Below are 20,197 nucleotides of genomic sequence, written 5' to 3'. Positions count from 1 at the left end.
GTGGCAGGCTCGTAAATAAGACATGCCTAGTGTTTCGCCAATTCAATGGACGGAACCCTTACTGAATATGTTACCCCCCTTTTTTATCTTCAAGTTCACCCTCTTCATACTCTGTATCATACTGTAACACTGAAACCCCAATATTTTAATGCTCATTGCCCTCTCAAAAATATCCATCCTCTTAACTGTAACAGTATAATGCCCCTTTAAACAGTTAAAATCTTCTTTTGGCAACTCTGTCTTTTCCCACCCCAATTACAAGCCAAATTGTCCAAAACTGTCTTACTAACATCTTATGGCTTGGGTTTACGCCCTACAACAATAACTGAATGATTGAAGCACTGAAGCCCTCTGTCAAAAGAAAAGTGTTAAACACATCTACAACCCTTTAAATCTACATTATATTTCATACCTTTCTCCCTCCTCTCACCTCTTAAAAAACAAAACCCTTTTTAAATTTACTAAGACTTACATCTAGGTTTTAAAAAAAAACACTAATGCCCCACTACCAATTTTCATTATATTTTCCTACCCTATTAAGAATACTACCCAACCAATCTGAAGAAACGCCCTCAAAAGTGTGCAAATCTGGGTGAAGCGCTTGTTTTTTCGTTTGTAAGTAATTCGAGGACACATCACTCTGCTTTTCATTTAAATTTTTTTTTGTGCGATGGATACTTTAACACTGCTCCGTCAACCCGCCTCCCGAATCGGAGCCTGAATCTTGCCTACATACGAGTGCAGTATGTCAACTGAATACTTGATAATACTACCACTTGTAAGGGAGTGGAAAGGGTCTCCGAACACAGCTCTAAAAACATTAATATTGCGCAAAGCAGAATCTGCTAAATAAAAATCAGGTAAGACAGGGGGTGACCCGGTACCACTTTGTCCTGACCCCCCACATCATTGTCAAAATGAGGGTTAAATACTTGATCTCATAATGCCCTCTCAACCTCGGTGGATGGTAATTGGTTTAATAGAGTGTCTAAAAATTCCGCATCGAGGCCAAGATCTCTCATAAAAGAATTGAAATCAAAGTTGGGGAAGGCATACTAATAGGGCTCACCCCTGCACTATAACCCTCCTCACTTTCACTTTACTGTTTTTGCGTAAACGTATTGTCTCGCAATTGTGTTGGTGGCGGCTATACGTTCTCAATAGTTAACCCGCCACCGTAAAACCAATTACTCAAGAAACAGCAATAGATAGCCTCGGATTAACTTCTTCTTTGATGATGACTCATTGGCAGGATGTTGGAGAAGGAGGCAAAGCTGGCGAGGTCTTCGATGGAGGAGCTTTGCTCGAGGGCACAGGATAGGTCATCGTGGCGAACCACTGTTGCTGCCTTATGCGCCCTCAGGCGTGGGAGGACCTAATTCTAAGTAATATGTTCTCAATGTACGCCCCCTGAGTTGATAATTTTGGTATGGGAACCTAACAAAACAATGAGAGCTTATTAGCTCATTGAAATACTTTGGATTTCATCCTGAAAAAAATGTATAACAGGCTGAAAAAGAATATAATATTTGTCGGAACATTTTTTGAGGGGGCACTAGCTTATGCTTAAGAGTGAGCGTTCAGAGCTATAAGGACCTCAATACAACCTAAATGTGTAATTTCCAGAAAGTACATCATAAACGGACCCCCAAAGCTAGCCTTCGGATGCGTTGACCCTATGCTACCACCAATAATTTAATGACCAGAAATTATTCTATACATGCTCCCCCCAAAGTGATCCTTCACATCTATAGACCCCCCACTACAAGCTAAGAATTTAAGACCAGAAATTTCCAGATACATCAGGGAGATGGGTAAGTTGCCTCCCTTCAGGTTTTAGCTATTATAATACTCTAAAGAGTCTTAAAAACACATACGGAGGGAGAGGTAGTTTTCATTTTTGGGGCTCCAAAAACAAATCCTTTAGCAGATCATCTATCCATACTGCGACATCATTGGCGGCCTAAAAAAAAGAGTGACAATTGTTATTTCTTGAAGCATTTATGAGTTTAATCTGTAAAAGGAATTTATATAAAGCTGAAAAAGGATATTCATCTAATTATTAGGATCCTTAAATTCCTCTTTTTAGAGGCGACGGGAAAACGCTAAGCTTTCAATCGAATCACCATAGCGAAATACAGTAAGATTCTAGCGTTAAAACATTAAAATATTATGAAAGAATATCATTAATTTTACTTGCTATTGGACTGCCAACTTTGCTATGATTGGAGAGGGCATTCTCCCTGCTTCGTTTTGGGGGTACAGAAAGGCAGGCAACTTCACAGACATGCGGCAAGGGATACCTAAAACAAGCAGTAGCTCCATCTCGCATAGGGGACGCATTCTTCCGCGCTTGGGGGTTGAAGGGGCTGCATTCCTGCCGGTTTGCTTGGGACCCTCAGCTGTCGAAGGCCCCGTCTCCTGGCTTTGCGGGGTAGAGGTGTCCTCATTCACCTTTGGTGTCTTTTGGGGAGGAGCTTCTCGGTCCAAGTTCTCCTAAAAAATGAATTTTAGTTTCTAATGGATTGAAAAAACATATTATTTTCAACATGTCACCCCTTCAATTTAACTCATTTCTATTGCACTACCCCCTACCTTCTATATGACTGTTAGAAACCTTCCAACTTAAATTGTTAGCTTCCAAAGTAGTTTTCACGCCCCAAGGGGATAAAAATGAAAATTATAAAATAAACTTTTTCCAATGAAGGCTAGTTTATCCAGATTCGCGAACATCCCGATATCATTTCTTACCACCATATTTTTCAAAAGGCTTTCTTTTATCGATTTCAAATCACTTTTTTCTACACTACACTCCCAAAGTTAAACTATTCTGATTTGCCCATACTCCCATAACGATTTCTTACCACTATACTTTTTGGAAAGGCTTGCTTTTAAATTTCAAACCACTTTTTTCCATATTATACTCCTAAACTTAAATTATTCAGATTTCGCACCATCCCCCTTATCACCATTCTATTAAAAAGGCTTACTACTTTTGATTCCAAACCTCGTGTTTCATACTGCATTCCTAGACTTATATTATTCAGATTTGCACACTCCATGCCAATTTTTTACCATTATACCTTTCAAAAGTCTTCCTTTTATTAATTTCAAAGCACTTTTTCCATACTGCGTTCCTAAACCTAGATATTTTAGATTAGCGTAGACCCCCATACAAATTTTTACCATTACACTTTTCAAAAGCCTTCCTTTTATTAATTTCAACGCAATTTTTCTGTCTTACGCTCATAAACTTTGATTATTCAGATACCCATACACCCCACGCCAACTTCTTATCACCATACTATTCTACCGCCATGTAATAACCTCAACAGTAGTTTCGCAGGTCTCACATCGAGGTTCTTACATCAATGTTATTCAGATTTTCTTAAAATCCCTACCAATTTCTTATCAGTATACTATTTAAAACCCTTTATCTTTTAAAACCAAGATTGAAAAAAGTAACTGAAATAGAAACTTTGGGGGATTTAGGCAAATTTCTTGCAAGAAATAGGTATAACAAATAGAGCACCCTAGAGGAAGAAGGCACACAACCAATAAACTTTTAGTCTGTAGCCTAGGGTTGCATTTAGCCATATTAAGGAGGGCGGGGCTCTCTTAAAATGCTCCTTGTTTAACTATTTTTATTTAAACAAGGGGAAAGGGGGTATATACATAGAGACTTACCAGCATGTAGGCAGAAATCTAATTCTTTTTCAAGTTTCTGGAAGTATCCATTTTTTAAATCGAGTGATATCCTTGAAATCTAATTTGACACTGATGAGAATAATCGTTCAATTCCCGTTTTTAAACCCCGCGGGAACAATATGAAGTCACCCACTCCTGATAGAAGAGTGACATGGCCCCTTGTTCCGAAAAATCAATAGAGGGTCACTTGATGCTTCTGTTTCCTGGAATTCTTGGACACCCTTTGTTTGTCATGGTACTAGAATAACAAAGCACTGTTCTTGGAAAATCAATAGGTATCTACACTTTATAATGGTTCTGATCCTAGAAATATTGGGAAGATTCTTTGTCTGCAGACAGAAAAAGGCTATGTGTTTGAAGCCCAAAAATATTAGATTATGTTCAGTTTGGACCAAGTCCTTACTTGAGAGGCCCCTGAAGGTTTTTTTCATGGCCTTCATAGGTTTTAAAACTTTTAACGTAACTATGATGTAATGTCTACGTTTGCGTCTTGACTAGTGGACTTTAACAAATCCTATTGCGTAACAACGAAAAGAAAACAACCCCCTATTATGTTAAACTTTTAATACTTTTTGTTTAAGTACATGAATTCGTGTGAGCGAATAAAATAAAATAAACACTGATTCTAAAATTGCAAAATTCCTTGTTTTATATCAGATATCTAAAACCCATAAATGATATGTTTTTGCTTACAGTTGTTGGCCACTAATAAAGGGATGTCAAGCAGACAAAAAAAAGGAAAGATAACAGGATATCTTAAGAAATTGAGAATATATGGCAAAAAATGAACAGAACTGTTGTGATTAAGGTTCTACGAGGTGAAGACTACCTCTTGGGAGTCTCGAACATCCTGGAAGTCTTCAACCACCAAATCAGTAGGAGCCGTTTATACTCATTTGAAACTAGGGTCTAGGCCCTAATTACAATAGAATCCTGCTTCTATTAAATCCCTTCATTCTTATTTGAAAAATAAATTTAAAAAAACAAATTTTTCAACTGAAATTAAGGAGCGACATTAAAACTTAAAACGAACAGAAATTACTCCGTGTATGAAAGGGGCTGTTCCCTCCTCAACGCCCCGCTTTTTACGCTATAGTTTGATTCTTTCTCTCAGTTCTACTTTATAAATCAGTAAATAACTGGTAAATAACTGGACATTATAATACAAACATTTTTTCCCCTTGGATCCATCTCGAATCTATTCAAGCCTGATAACCCCAATTTCTAAGATTTGTTTAAACTTTTAAAAAAATTGAATGCATTATTAACCTGTTAATCACCAAAAACAAGTTCAATCTCAAAGGAAATATACACTTCCGTAAGCTCTTCGGTGCCGAAAAAATAGGCCCCCCGAGAAAATAACTCCTGATGATTCTATTAAAGGGCTGGGGGCTCTATTAAAGCCTCTTTTTTCATTTTTCCTGGGCCATCACATCCTTACTATTCTCCCATAACACTAATATTTCCCTCATTCAGTCTATTCAGCTCCAATATTACTTTCTTTTAGACCAGTGGCTCCCAACTAATTTTGAGCCATACCCAACCTAGACACATTTGAAATCCTAATAATACCCTCGTGATATTTAAGTTTTGTTCTTCGAAATTTTACATGTATTTTACCTAAGGGAAGCGTAAAAACTATTAACTTAGTATCAAACAGTTCGTGGTAACGAACTGTAGTAAGGAGCGACCTGTCTCAATAGTAACCAAAACTCTAAAAAACGGAATTCTTATAACATTAGTTACATCAAAAGAATTGCATTTTCATGCTGATTTTAAATATATAAGTTTCATTAAGTTTAGACTTACCCATCAAAAGTTAAGTTGCCTTATTTTAGAAAACAGGGGTAAACGCCCCCTAAAAGTCATAGAATCTTAACTTGGAGGAGCGACCTGGCTCAATAGTCACCAAAACTCTAAAAAACGGAATTCTTATAACAATAGTTACATCAAAAGAATTGCATTTTCATGCTGATTTTAAATATATAAGTTTCATTAAGTTTAGTCGTACCCATCAAAAGTTACGAGCCTGAGAAAATTTGCCTCATTTTAGAAAATAGGGGGAAACAACCCCTAAAATTCATAGAATCTTAACGAAAATCAGACCATCAGATTCAGCGTATCAGAAAACCCTATTGTAGAAGTTTCAGGCTCCTATCTACAAAAATGTAAAATTTTGTATTTTTTGGCACAAGGCAGATCACGGATGCGTGTTTATTTTATTTTTTTTCCAGGGGTGATCGTATCGACCCAGTGGTCCTAGAATCTTGCGAGAGGGCTCATTTTAACGGAAATGAAAAGTTCTAGTGCCCTTTTTCAGTGACCAAAAAAATTGAAGGGTATATAGGCCCCCTCCAACGCTACTTATTTTCCCAAAGTCACCGGATCAAAATTCTGAGATAGCTATTTTATTCAACGTAGTCGAAAAACCTTATAACTATGTCTTTGGGGAAGACTTACTCCCCCACAGTCCCCGTGGGAGAGGCTACAAGTTACAAACTTTGACCAGTGCTTTCATATAGTAATGGTTATTTTTAAGTGTACAGACGTTTTCAGGGGGATTTTTTGGTTTGGGGGGGGGGAAAGAGGGGGATATGTTAGGGGAACTTTCCTTGGAGGAATTTATCATGGGGGAAGAAAATTTCCATGAAGGGAGCGCAGGATTTTCTAGCATTATTTAAAAAAAAAACAATGACAAAATAAATATGAAAAGTTTTTTTCTACTGAAAGTGAGGAGCAGCATTAAAATTTGAAAAGAGCAGAAATTATTGCGCATATGAGCGGTTTACCTCCTCGTAATACCTCGCTCTTCACGCTAAAGTATTTTTAGTAATTTCAACTAACTATTCAACGGCCTTTGTTATTCAAGGGTCATTCTTAAGGAATTGGGACAGAATTTAAGCTTTAGTGTAAAGAGCGAGGTATCGACGAGGGGTGAACTCCCTCATATACACAATAAAACATACGAATATAGAAGTTTGTTGCGTAAGTTAATTCGGAAATTACGTATATTTTTTACTAATGAAAATGTTCGTAAAAAATTAAAAGTTCTAGTTACCTTTTTAAGTAATCAAAAAATCGGAGGGCAACTAGGCTTCCTCCCTCTTGCCTTTTTTCTCAAAATCTTCCGATTAAAACTATGAGAAAGCCATTTAGCCAGAAAAAAAATTAATATGCAAATTTCGTTTTAATTATTTATGTGTTGAGAGCCAAGATCAAAACATGCATTAATTAAAAAACGTCTAGAAATTAAATAAAAAAAGAAGTTTAATTTAAATGAAAGTAAGAAGCGGCATTAAAACTTAAAACGAACAAAATTTAATCCGTATATGAAAGGGGCTTTTCTTCCTCAACGGCCCGGTCTTTACGCTAAAGTTTTTTACCGTTTTAAGAAGTAGAGTTAAGAGAAAAAGTCAAACTATAGCGTAAAGAGCGAGGCGTTGATGAGGAAGCAGCCCCTTTCATATACGAAGTAATTTCTGTTTTAAGAAGTTTTCGTTATTGCAAATATTTATTGTATATGCCGCGTTCTTATAGAAATCAGAAGATTATTAGAAAGTTTCGTGCCACTGATATTACTTTTGTTTATAAAAAAAACTCTAGGCTAGATTAGGTGCTGAGGCCTGTCAACGCTTGAGTCCTTAACACCCTTTGATTAGACTGTATTGATTGTATTTTTTGTGTTATTTTGTTTTTCTTTCCTTAAAGTTTTTACTCCGCTTAAATTGTCGAAACAAGCGGGTAACAAATAAATTATTATTAGTATTATATATATGTATGCTACGGGGACTATTTGTCCCACAAAATATAGCGACCATAATAATATAATTATGAACTATAAGACATTAAGGGAACTTTCGATGTTCCATAGTATTTCTAAGTAAAAAGGACCAGACGTCACCTGAGAATCATAAGATAAAACGTTTCTAGACACAATAAAATGTATCTTATATACTTTAGGTCAACCGCGCCTTTCCGGGCCACAAACGTACATAAGCAAGAAAGTGGCTATTTCTCAAATGCTTGAATGCCATCATTCAAGGGTAGTTTTCCAATAGTTGTGGTACTTTTATGGTTAAATTTCAACTCATGTCTTGGTAAAGTGGTATTTCCAAAACCCATTATTTTATTTTGTGTCATAAATATTTTATTTCATATTAAAACAGTTTTTGTTTAATTGGTCAGGTTACCAAACTACAGTGGATTCTATCCAGTTGGTGACCACAGTAGTAAATGATGGCCTTGATAATGAAATTAAAGTTATTTTAGTGCTTCTAGATATGTTAAAGGCGTTTGCTACTTGTGACCATTTGATCTTATTGAAGAAATTTGAAAATTTGACACATTCGCAGGAATGAGCAACGACTTTTTCCTTCTTATATTAAAGTTTGAGTCCATTTTTGTGAAATTGGAGGTCCAACAATACATCGAAAATTAAGGTATGGAGTTCCACAGGGTCCTCCTTGAAACTGTTATTGTATGTATTATATGTAAATGACCTATACTTAGCACTTGTTGGGCTGTATATTGAAGTTGGAAGTGCCCAAAGACAACAAAAACCTAATCAAGCTTTAATCCTGTTTACGGATCACACATGTCTTACGGCGGCAGCAAAAACAGAACGTGAAGTACTAACTAGGACAAGAGATAGTATGTCAAGGATTGAACAGTGTGTGAAGGTTAATCACCTAAAGCGGAGTTATAAGAAATCTCTTTGGGTCTTTTTTACATATTGCAAAATTATCATCCTTGGCTAAAGGAATTAAATATTGGATTTTACCGTATTGAGAGTGTACTATCTTAATCTATATATATAAAAATAAGTTGTCTGTCTGTCTGTCTGTGGATAAGGTGACGTCATGTTTCTGTGTCGGCTGACGTCATGAAATTAGTGACGCTGAAAAATAAAGAAGAAAAAGAAAACTGAAAAAGAAAAAAGGTAAAAAACTAAAAAAAAAAAATAAAAAGAAAAAACACTCAAAGAGAAATTACAGACCGGGACACAAATGACGACCGAGACAGAGGGAATATAAGTGACGACCGGGAACCTCAAAGAGAAATTACAGACTGGGACACCCGGACACAAATCACGACCGGGACACAGGGAATATAAATGACGACCGGGACACAGGGACACAACTACAACGGGGACGCCGGGGGCACAGGCGGGATATATAAATGACGACTGGGACACAGGGATTGTTCGAATAGAAATTACAGACCGGGACACCGGGACACAAATGACGACCGGGACACCGGGACACAGGGAATATAAATGACGACCGGGACACAGGGAATATAAATGACGACCGGGACACAGGGACACATCATTAGAATAATGAGGTATAGATCTGAATACGGATTGTTTTTCCCATGGACAATTATATGTTGCATGTTCAAGAGTCAGTAAACCTGACAATCTATTTATATGCACAGATAATGGGACAGCGAAGAATGTTGTATATTCGCATGTTTTACGTAGTTAAAAACATATATTTATATCTATCTCTATTCACAGGTGGGACACAGGGACACAACTACAATGGCGCGTAACTAATATGGCGCGTAACGACTTACGCACGCGGGGGGGCTTGGGGGGCACGAAGCGACCCACCAACTAGGTGTTGGGGTGGCGCGAAGCGCCGCCCCAACAGCTAGTATTATAATAATATTATAATAATGGATGAGACTCTAGATTACATATTCTTAAAAATTCGGCGATTTGGGTTCTTATTAATTTTGATGATCGGATGCTAGTAAGAGATATTTATAAAAAAAATAAAAAAAATTACCTATGTCAGTCTTTTGATTTTTATAGGGTTTTTTCATGTTTGATATATTGAATAAAAACACACCTGAATTTTTGATGCACTGGTGTTTACATCTCGTGTTTGAGAGAGATCAAGCTGAATATGAGACAAAGAATTTGTCATTAATTAGAAAACCAGTGTTAGGAGGTCTTCAAAATCTATATTCTGGATTTGCCATGTTCTTTTTTCTATATGTAAGTCTCTTCCTTATTCGTAGGTCACTTAGGGACCATTATTTTCGTGTTTATGTTTATTTTTTAGTGTAGGGATACAGTATAGAATAGTATTGTATTAAAATATTATAAAACAGGAGCTCATGTGGTGATTTTTTTGCTTGTTTTTCTTTTTGATGTGTGATTTGTTTGGTAGTTTGGAGAAAGGCCGCACAAACCATAAGGCTTATTGACAAATATTCTTTTTTACATTGTTTTTTACTTGTTAAATAAATTCCCTCTCTCTCTCATAAAGTCAGGTTTAATTAGACTTTTCCAAAAATCCCAAGGTACTTTCTTTTTTTCAAAAATCATATTCGTAATCTTTAGTAGCTTATCTCTAGCTTCATTACAACCGTATTTAAAGTAAAAACTTATTTACCACAATATCAGCACCTGGGGCCTTATTATTGTTTTAATCCTTTCAGTAGTGTCACTAATTCCTCCTCAGAAAAAAATCTTCCTGTACAGCCCAATGTAAGTAAGTAAGTACGTTTATGTATAACCCGCAACAATACAAAAAATTAATGCGGAGTAAAGAACAAAAAAACTTAAATGCACCCAAGGAACAAAAAAATACAATGAACTTCAGAAAGTACAAACAAAAGCACAACATAACTGTGTTCAGTAATTACAAGTCAGGGAAAAAATAACCAAGAGGGTCACTGATGCTCATCTTTTTCGGAGTATAAGCCCTCAGATCTTTAGCGGTGTCGTCAAGCAGCACTAACGGATCGGCAAATCCAAAACGAGAATTCACCTTTCGATTTGTATACTATCTTTGTAAATATAATAAAAGTTTATAATATTTAAAATTACCTCTCTTTAATTTAAGAAGTTCTTTGTTACACATTAAAGGCTAGAGACCAGAAAGAATCAGAACTTGTTGGAGAGCAAAAACTATAGTAAAGTTTACATAAACCTTGACGACTGTACATTCCTCTTTTCTGTGAGATTTTACCATACGAGATAGGAATAATCTTCAAAGCACTAGCAACCGGAGACAAGTACGTAGCCGAAAGTGTAACAGAAAAACTGAGGCTAAGCCATTTCATCTGATAAATACACTTAAGTAGGATTGTGCCCACATTAAAGGTTATTAAAAAATTAAATGCCCACATTAAAGGTTATTAAAGGTTAGAAATATTAAAACAAAGAAACTCGCATTTAGAAGTATTTACAAAAAGTCCAACTTTACCCAGAGCATCAATCAGAACAGGAAGATTCTTAGCGAGGCTTGACCTAGTATGACCAACTAGTAGTATGTCTATAGTCTCACCAGCTTTTTATTCTTTTCTATATCTTGTCTTGCTTCTCTATCTCAGTATAGCACTTTCTCATAATGCTCTGCCAATCTCTCTTTAACTCTATATATACCACTAATTGTGGCCACGTTACTATGTTTAACTGAGAGAAGTCCAGATTGACTATTCCCTCTCAATATATTAAAATGCCAGTACAATATTGGGCTACTATGCCATTTGTCTGAAACCTTGTGCTACGGAACTACTGTACGACTGAATCCTAGTTAACTAAATACTGGCGCAACGGAACCCTCATTTAACTGGACCAGGGTGCAACTCAACTCTATTTAACTGAAACCCCTTTCAACTCCATCCAAATGGAACCTCATTTATCTCAACTCCAATATAAATTAAGCCTTGAATGACTGAATTCACCTAAAGAATGAGAATAAGTTTGAATTAGCGGTGATTAGAGTCTAAAAATTCACTCCTCATTTCATTTGCAATTTCTAGCTGATATTACCAGTTTGGACAAGCTAAACTAATTTCAACGAAAGAAAAAAATACCACAGAGCTGCGACTACAACTAATTTTTTTCACTGGCAGCGATGAAAACAATTTTCTTTCAGGACGCTGCTTCTGCGTATCTTTTTGCGCACGGCAAAGTTAATCATTCGTCCATTCAAGTTGTACTTTTGTCCAGTCTCCACGTAAATAACTAGATTTTGATGTTCGGAGTATATTCGGAAATATTCGGAGTATTTTTATTATTTTTTTAGTTAAAGTGTTGTTTGTATATTTTATTTTTGTTCACTGCTTTATAGAAATTAAACCCGTTTTTTCTTCAATCAATTTTTCGTAAATGGAAAAGCAGTGTGGCCTAAGAAATTATTTACGTCAAGCCTACGGGTGTCAAAAGACCAATTCAATTTTAGCATTTTTGAATTTAGCAAAAAAACATGCCAATATAATTACACAACAAAAGTTTTTAGAAAAGTGCAAAGTAAACAAAATAATTCCAAAATCGTTTCGTTTTAAGTATTATATTTTTTGTGGTGTTTTATTTTTCGTGGCATTTTATTTATGATGTCTTAAAAAACGTCTTAAATTGTCGGTTTGTAATTTTTTTTCCGCTGAGAAAGGCTCCCGGACGTGGGGCCGAAATATTTGGAGTATTTTTTTTATTATTATTTAAAGTGTTGTTTGTATATTTTATTTTTGTTCACTGCTTTATAGAAATTAAACCCGTTTTTTCTTCAATCAACTTTTCGTAAATGGAAAAGCAGTGTGGCCTAAGAAATTATTTACATCAAGCCTACGGGTGTCAAAAGACCAATTCAATTTTAGCATTTTTGAATTTAGCAAAAAAACATGCCAATATAATTACACAACAAAAGTTTTTAGAAAAGTGCAAAGTAAACAAAATAATGCCAAAATCGTTTCGTTTTAAGTATTATATTTTTTGTGGTGTTTATTTGATGTGGTGCTTTATTGATTTTATTTATTATGATGTCTTAAAAAAAGTCTTAAATTGTCGGTTTGTATTTTTTTTCCGCTGAGAAAGGCTCCCGGACGTGGGGCCGAAATATTCGGAGTATTTTTATTATTTTTTTAGTTAAAGTATAGTTTGTATATTTTATTTTTGTTCACTGCTTTATAGAAATTAAACCCGTTTTTCCTTCAATCAATGTTTCGTAGATTTTGATTTATTTTCCCCTACTTGATTAAATTTTATAAATAATTCCTTTTAAAATGTGTGAATGAGGAGGAGGGAGGTCTTTGAATTTGGGTCTTAGCTTTAGGATTAGAGATAGTTTTTTCTCTGGCCGGGACTGAATTTAAATAAGAGGTAGTCTCTAGTCTAAAAAGATTCAAAAGTCAGAAAGTATTTGAAAAAAAAAATCTGGAAGATACTGGGAAGAAACTAAAATTTTACAGGCTCAAAAGTTTCTGCTAATATGCGCCTATAGCATAGTTTCTGCTAATATGGGCTTATAGGCTACTATGGGCCTACTTTTTCTATACTAACGTGCTGCTATTGCTGTATACATTACTTCAAATGTGTTCGGGCCCTGGGCATCAAAAGTCCCACTAATTTTCAAATACATAGGACAGAAGAGTAAAATTTTGGTTTTTATAGAGAAGGATAGTTTTACATCAAATCGGCATAAAGTAAAATAAAAAAACTCAAAATAATTAACCAATAAATAAAGATTATTTCATTTAAATAAGCTTTTATCAGCTCCGAACGAAACGGTCCGAATTTTATTTTTTAGTTATATTGTTGCTTTGAGGAGGATGAGCTGACTGTAGTTGATTTGAATGGGGGTTGATTAAGACAGGTTTGTGTTAAATGAGGGTTGATTTGAGTGAAAATTAAGTTTAATGATGGCTGAATCGCACGGAAGTTGAGTTGAATGAAGGCTGAAATAAAGGGGGTTGAAATACATGGAGGTTGTATTGAATGAGATAAGTGATTATGCTGAGTTTTGTATTCAGACAATATTTTTATGAGTATGATATACTCCTAGAAGACAATCCCCCTCCCCACAAAAAAGACGAAATTAAACAAGTCAATGGCATTTTAAACTTCCTCCAGATGAATACATGGAAAGTTTGAATAACAAAATTTAAATCTCACAAGGGGAAAATTAAGATTCCATTAACGCCGATTTGGGGCATGTAACAAAATTGATTGGGAACCACTCCTGTTGGGACTGAATTTTGTCCATCGGTAGGAGATCCTGAACTGTAAAATTGAAATAGCTTGTAGGTTTTTGTTTTTACGAGTGTTTTCATGTCTAAAATTTGCTGGTTTTCTACTTTTTTTGTTTATATTTTGGTTTTGTGCGTGTGGTTGTTTTTTTTTGCACTGGAGAATTTTACCAGTTATATCAAACACATTTTTTCTCCCTTTGTACGGTGCAATTATAGTTTGATTTTTTGTAAAACTAATTTTAAAGGAAAACTTAACAAAATCATGCTTTCTAAGGAAAAGTGAAAATCCATTTTAAAATATTACACAAGCATAACTAAATTCCTATAATGATTTAAACTTAAAACGGCCAGAAAGTACTATAAATCATTGTTTGGCTATTGCTTTCCACTCGTAAACCTTTTACATGCTATGTCAAAAAATTATTTGTCAAAATATCGAGTAGCAAGACTTTTATTTGTAGTAATTTTTTATTTTAAGGTTGATTTGAGCATATGGTTTAATTTTTGATCTTTTTGTGATTTATCCATCTATATTACAAGAGGTATCTGTTTAAATGTCATAAGAGAGCCCTTTGGTACAAGTAACTGGTCTTCAGTTTTAAAATCATTCATCTTGAATAACTCTCATTAAAAGTTTGCATATATTAACGACGCTTCTTGACTACTATGGTCCCTGTGTCAGCTTTGCAGTGTGTTGCTACACCCATATTCGATCTATTGGCTCCGTATTGTCATCCTAAGGTCAAACCCACTGCGCCATCACTGGACTTAAATTTCTGCAAAAGGTTCTACTATTGATTTGAAAAGATTTGGACCTTTAGGGATTTCAATGTAGAAAATAGTTTTTCACCAGTCTTTTAGGGATTTTGAAAAATATGGACTGGGCACGAACATAAATGGTAGAAAAACAGAAGAAACAGAATTAAATTTTGAATAGGCTACTTTTTGCTTAAGAAAAAGTTCAGTGTTGTTTAATAGCCAAAATTGAATGCTGCCGTAGAATCAAAATCTTTTTAAATCAGTCTTCGGTGAGCTCCCTTTGCAATATGCAAGAGCCTATCAAGATGAATCCCAGTGAACACACAAGTGACAAAGCTATGAAAGCTAAATTAAGCATTGAAACATTTTACATTAATTTGATAAATCAGCACAAGGAAAGGAAGCAAAGGTAAAGATTAAATTTCAATGAATAGGCTGTATGCTAATGACTAAATCATCACACTTGAACACAGACTAGGGTTATGCTGCTAAGCTAGCACTTGGACAGTCATAGCAGCTAGCCTATCTCAGACAATCATTTTGATTAAAATGTATTAAAATTCTAGTTTTAGGGATTCCTGTTATTTATAAACTAGTTGACTTGATAAATATTTATATGTAGAGTATTAACATTTTAATCCAAAGAAATTTTGGCAATGTGTTGTTATGTGTAAAAGTCCAGGTTGGCAATTGATATCTAAACTAACTGCTTCAGGAGCTGAACTAATAAATGTCAACAAAATTGCAAATGAATTGAACTGCCAGTTTCTGTCTGTTTTTAGCAGCACATTAGATACAGACCTTCCCAATCTTGAACTCACACTGATCCACCATCCAATAGAGCCCATTAAGATTTATAGGCTAGTTCAAATATCATCAAACAGTTTAAATTGCTAGTTATCAACAAATCAGTTGGGTCAGATAGTTTACATCCATGTCTTATAAAAGAAGCTGCTGAAGACATTGCCAGGCCATTCTCCCTATTAGCCTATTCAAAATCTCCCTATGTACCAAGGAAGTGCCAACAGGTTGGAAAACAGTATTTGTCTTAGAAATCTTTTCTAAGAAATCTTAGAAAATGTCTAGCTCTTTTTCACAAGTGTGCTCTATTTGGACAAAACGTCAAACTTCAGAGTAAAGAGAAAGAGTTAAGGAGGTGGTAGCTCCTTAAATAAGATAAGACAAAGATAATATACTTATAAGATAGACTTATAAGATAATTTAAGCTCCTTAAATTAGATAAGACAGTGTCAGGTAGACAGTAACCCATTTGGCCATAAATTACTTTAACTTAATCACACTCTTGGCGCAAGTATAATCAATTTAGGCCATGGACACTGGCAGGGAGGAGAAAAGACAAAAAAAGTATATTTTAAGAATTACAAAAATGAAAAAAACAGGAATTATTTCTATTTAAATCTTAAAACAAAGCTCCTGATAATACTTACCCCTCTTAATACCCCTCTTCTTCTGTATTACTTGCTCGCTGTTGGTGTAATTGATTTTCCATTACTTGGTAACTTGAAACAAATGCATTTTGGGGATTATCATAAAGTCATTCAGACAAAGAGCCATAAGATGTAGGGTAGGTAGTAAACTCATCAGTAAAATTCTTGATGAAGGGCTTTGGTTATTTCGGAAAGAAGAAGAATTAAGTGAATCAATATTCCAAGGATGGACCCAGAGTCTTAAACATTTTATAAACTTAGACAAACTTTCTGATAGAAATGATAAACTTTCATAAATACAACTAGCCTACATCAAACAGTTCGTGGTAATGAACTGTAGTAAGGAGTGACCCGGCTCAATAGTAACCTAAACTCTAAAAAATGGAATTTTGATACCAATAGCTACATCAAAAGAATCGCATTTTAATGCTGGTTTTAAATATATAAGTTTCATCAAGTTTAGTCTTACCCATCAAAAGTTACGAGCCTGAGAAAATTTGGGTTATTTTAGAAAATAGGGGGAAACGCCCCCTAAAAGTCATAGAATCTTAACGAAAATCACACCATCAGATTCAGCGTATCAGACAACCCTACTGTAGAAGTTTCGAGCTCCTATCTACAAAAATGTGGAATTTTGCATTTTTTGCCAGAAGGCAGATCACGGATGCGTGTTTATTTGTTTTTTTGTTTTGTTTTTTTTTTCCAGGGGTGATCCTATTGACCCAGTTGTCCTAGAATGTTGCAAGAGAGCTCATTCTAACGGAAATGAAAAGTTCTAGTGCCCTTTTTAAGTGACCAAAAAAATTGGAGGGCACCTAGGCCCCCTCCCACGCTCATTATTTTCCCAAAGTCAATGGATTGAAATTCTGAGATAGCCATTTTATTCAGCGTAGTCGAAAAACCTTATAACTATGTCTTTGGGGACGACTTACTCCCCCACAGTCCCCATGGGAGGGGCAACAAGTTACAAACTTTGACCTGTGCTTACATATAGTAATGGTTATTGGGAAGTATACAGGCGTTTTCAGGAGGATTTTTTTGGTTTGGGGGAGGGGTTGAGAAGAGGGGGATATGCTGGGGGAACTTTCCTTCGAGAATTTGTAATGGGAGAAGAAAATTTCCATGAAGGGTGAGCAGGATTTACTAGCATTATTTAAAAAAAAACAATTAACAACTAAAAGTGAAAAAGCTTTTTCAGCTGGAAGTAAGGAACAGCAATAAAACTTAAAACAAACAGAAATTATTACCCTTATGAGGGGCTCACCTCCTTCTAATACCTTGCTCTTTACGCTAAAGTATTTTCGGTAATTTCAACTACTTATTCTACGGCTTTTGTGATTCAGGGGGTCATTCTTAATGAATTGGGATAAAATTTAAGCTTTAGTGTAAAGAGCAAGGTACTGACGATGGGGCGAATCCCCTCATATATGTAATAAAAACATGAGAATAAAAAAGTTCTTTACATAAGCTAATTTATAAGCTACGTAAATCTTTTACCAATAAAAAGATTCGTAAAAAATTAAAAGTTCTAGTTGCCTTTTTAATTAACCAAAAAATCGGGGGGCAACTAGGCTTCGTCCCCCGTTCTTTTTTTCTCAAAATCATTCGATCAAAATTATGAGAAAGCCATTGAGCCAAAAAAAAAAAATATGCAAATTTCGTTTTGATTATTCCTCTGCGGAGAGCCAAAATCAAAACATGCATTGATTCAAAAACGTTCAGAAATTAAATAAAAAAAACAAGTTTTTTCAACTGAAAGTAAGGAGTGACATCAAAACTTAAAACGCACAGAAATTACTTTGTATATGAAAGAGGCTGCTTCCTCATCAACGCCCCGCTCTTTACGCTAAAGTTTTTTACTGTTTTAGAAAGAAGAATTGAGAGAAAGAGTCAAACTTTAGCGTAAAGAGCGGGGCGTTGATGAGGAAGCAGCCTCTTTCATATACGAAGTAATTTCTGTGCGTTTTAAGTTTTGATGTCACTCCTTACTTTCAGTTGAAAAAACTTGTTTTTTTTTATTTAATCACAAATGAGGTTCAAACAAAGTTGTTTCTTTTACCTCAATTTATACTGTATTGTTATCTATAAGGTTCTAAAGGATTCAGAAATTTCCATCTAACATCATGAAAACAAATCTTAGCTTTCTTTAAGTTATTTGTTTGTATATTATGGTTTTACTCTTTGTATTGGTGTAGTTTCTTGTTCAATTTTGGTTTCTCCAATCATCATTTGTACTGAAAGTTTCTTGTTGATTGTTCAAGAAAAATATCCATAGTTTATTTTACTTATGTTAATTTTACTGCCTTTTTGAAATATTGATAACTAATACCACTTGTCAGATACCATAAGTAGTCTTTTGGTATATCGAATGCATGTTATAATAAGTAAGTATATATTTCTCAAGACAGTGAAGTGTGTCGTTCTCAAAAGATAGTGAAAATGTTGATGGTTGTTCGTTTTCCAGGAAAACTGTCATTCTTTTTCTTTGATTTTTGTTTCAAGGAAAATATCATTCTTTTTCCAGAAATTTTTTTATGGTCTTGGGAAAAAAAGTCCAACTTCACAGTGAAAAGGTCAATAAAACATGAGGCTACAGAATTTACTTTTTCTTGCCAACAAATGAATCTAAAAAAAACGGGTGCAACCAAAATGTACTTTTTTGTATTTGAATCAGTAGGCAAAATTTTACAGCATCTCAGTCTTGAGCAGGGATATCTCTCAGAAAGGTCATTAAAATACTTTTTAGGGCTCCCAAGATTGAGAAAAGGTTTTCCCCTTTGGCATTTATTTTAAACATTTTTAAGAAGATCTTTTGAGGATATTTTTTGATTAGTGTAGAGGCTCCCTCCCCATCTATGTAAGTATATCTGTGCGTATTGGTGTTGTTATTTTAAGGGCTCTATTTATTTTTGTTATCTGCCCTTTTTGTATGTGACGCTGTTTAATTTTGTCATTTTGTAGGCTTGAAAAACTGGAAGAAACATTAAGGGACGAGAAGTTAACAGAACCTCAAAAAGCAGAGTTGAGGCAGCAGCATGCAATTAAAGAAACCGAATTTCTGAGGTTAAAGAGGTCGAGACTTGGTGTTACAGATTTTGAGCCACTTAAGGTACGTAATTTTTTTTTCATTTTCCTGTCCTTTTTTGCGTCTTTACTATATCAATTTTATGATAAACTTAAATTAGCATAAGAAGTGGCTTATTCTCTTAAGTTAAAATTGATAACGTTTTCTGTCAGAATTAGAAAGAATTTAAAATGAGCAAGAATGATTATGAATGAAGAAATAAAACTTAGATTGAATATAAATTAAAATAAACCGTGAAGCCAAGCTTAAAATTAGCAGTAATTGCAATTTGTAATGATGTTAAAGATGATGTTACAACCCTCAAACCCCTTAGAAGGCCAGAATGTTATTTGCGCTTTACAGAAAACTAAATGGTTTTTCTGGTCAATTGTTTTTTCATCGATTGCAATTGAAAGAAATGATTTGAAAGCAAGAATATCTTGACAAAAATAAACCCTTTTTAAAATAGTAAAACCTAGAAAATTGTAACAAATATTTTATGTCAAGAAACTTTTGCCACAAATCAATTGTCATGACTCGAACTCCCTGAAAGGTTAGTTTTATTTGTGCTTTACTGAAATCTAACTAAATACCTTGAAATAAAAGATTAATTTAGCCAACTCATTATATATACAATATTAAAGAAAGGATTGATTTTTGAAAACATATAGCATATAAGATTAACCAAGCTAAATTGGTTGCAAAAAAACATAGTGTACTTACAGAAAAAGTATGGAAGTTAGGGTTACTGTTTTATACTAAAATGTAACAATTAAAAAAGAAAACTCCATAAATAATTTGTTTTGCTGCAGAACCGCCTTCATTTCTTTTTATTTCTTTTTTTTATTTTCATCTGTACAAAGGATAAAATAAACTCTTTTTAATCCTCCTCATTCCACAGAAAATTATAATGATTCTAGGAACCTTTAGGCCTTCATCTCTTGTAAGGGGACTCTTGATTAGGTTGTTGTTGGGAGGGAGTAGTTTCTTACCCTAGGAATTCATTAGGGTCTTTCAGCAAGCTGATGGAAAGGGTCTCAGGTCTACCATTTAGGCTGTTCAAACATGCCTTCTTCAGAAGATGAGCATAGGTTATATGAGGTGTAAACAGAACCTTAAGAGCTCTCTTATCATTTCATCTCATCCTGTGTTCATTCTCTTTCTTAGGCCAGTATGCTAAACAGGACATAAGGGCCAAACAAACAGAAGTACTGTATGTAAAGGCCGGAATAGG

At 34.7% G+C, this 20,197-nt stretch overlaps 1 protein-coding gene across 1 annotated transcript in view; it reads left to right on the top strand.

The window, feature by feature from the left end:
- Nucleotides 1–14,571: 14,571 nt before the first annotated feature.
- Nucleotides 14,572–20,197, top strand: part of LOC136043372 (serine/threonine-protein kinase tricornered-like) — a 59,545-nt gene continuing 53,919 nt past the window's right edge. Inside the window, exons 1-2 of the mRNA XM_065728292.1 lie at nt 14,572–14,860; nt 18,861–19,008. Coding sequence (XP_065584364.1) covers nt 14,739–14,860; nt 18,861–19,008 — 270 coding nt within the window. The 5' untranslated portion in view covers nt 14,572–14,738. The remainder of the gene's footprint in view (nt 14,861–18,860; nt 19,009–20,197) is intronic.

This window comes from Artemia franciscana, chromosome 2 (assembly GCF_032884065.1).
Source record: "Artemia franciscana chromosome 2, ASM3288406v1, whole genome shotgun sequence".
Lineage (NCBI taxonomy): Eukaryota > Metazoa > Arthropoda > Branchiopoda > Anostraca > Artemiidae > Artemia > Artemia franciscana.
Note: the sequence above shows the minus strand (reverse complement) of the source record. Positions and strands in the feature narration are given on the sequence as shown.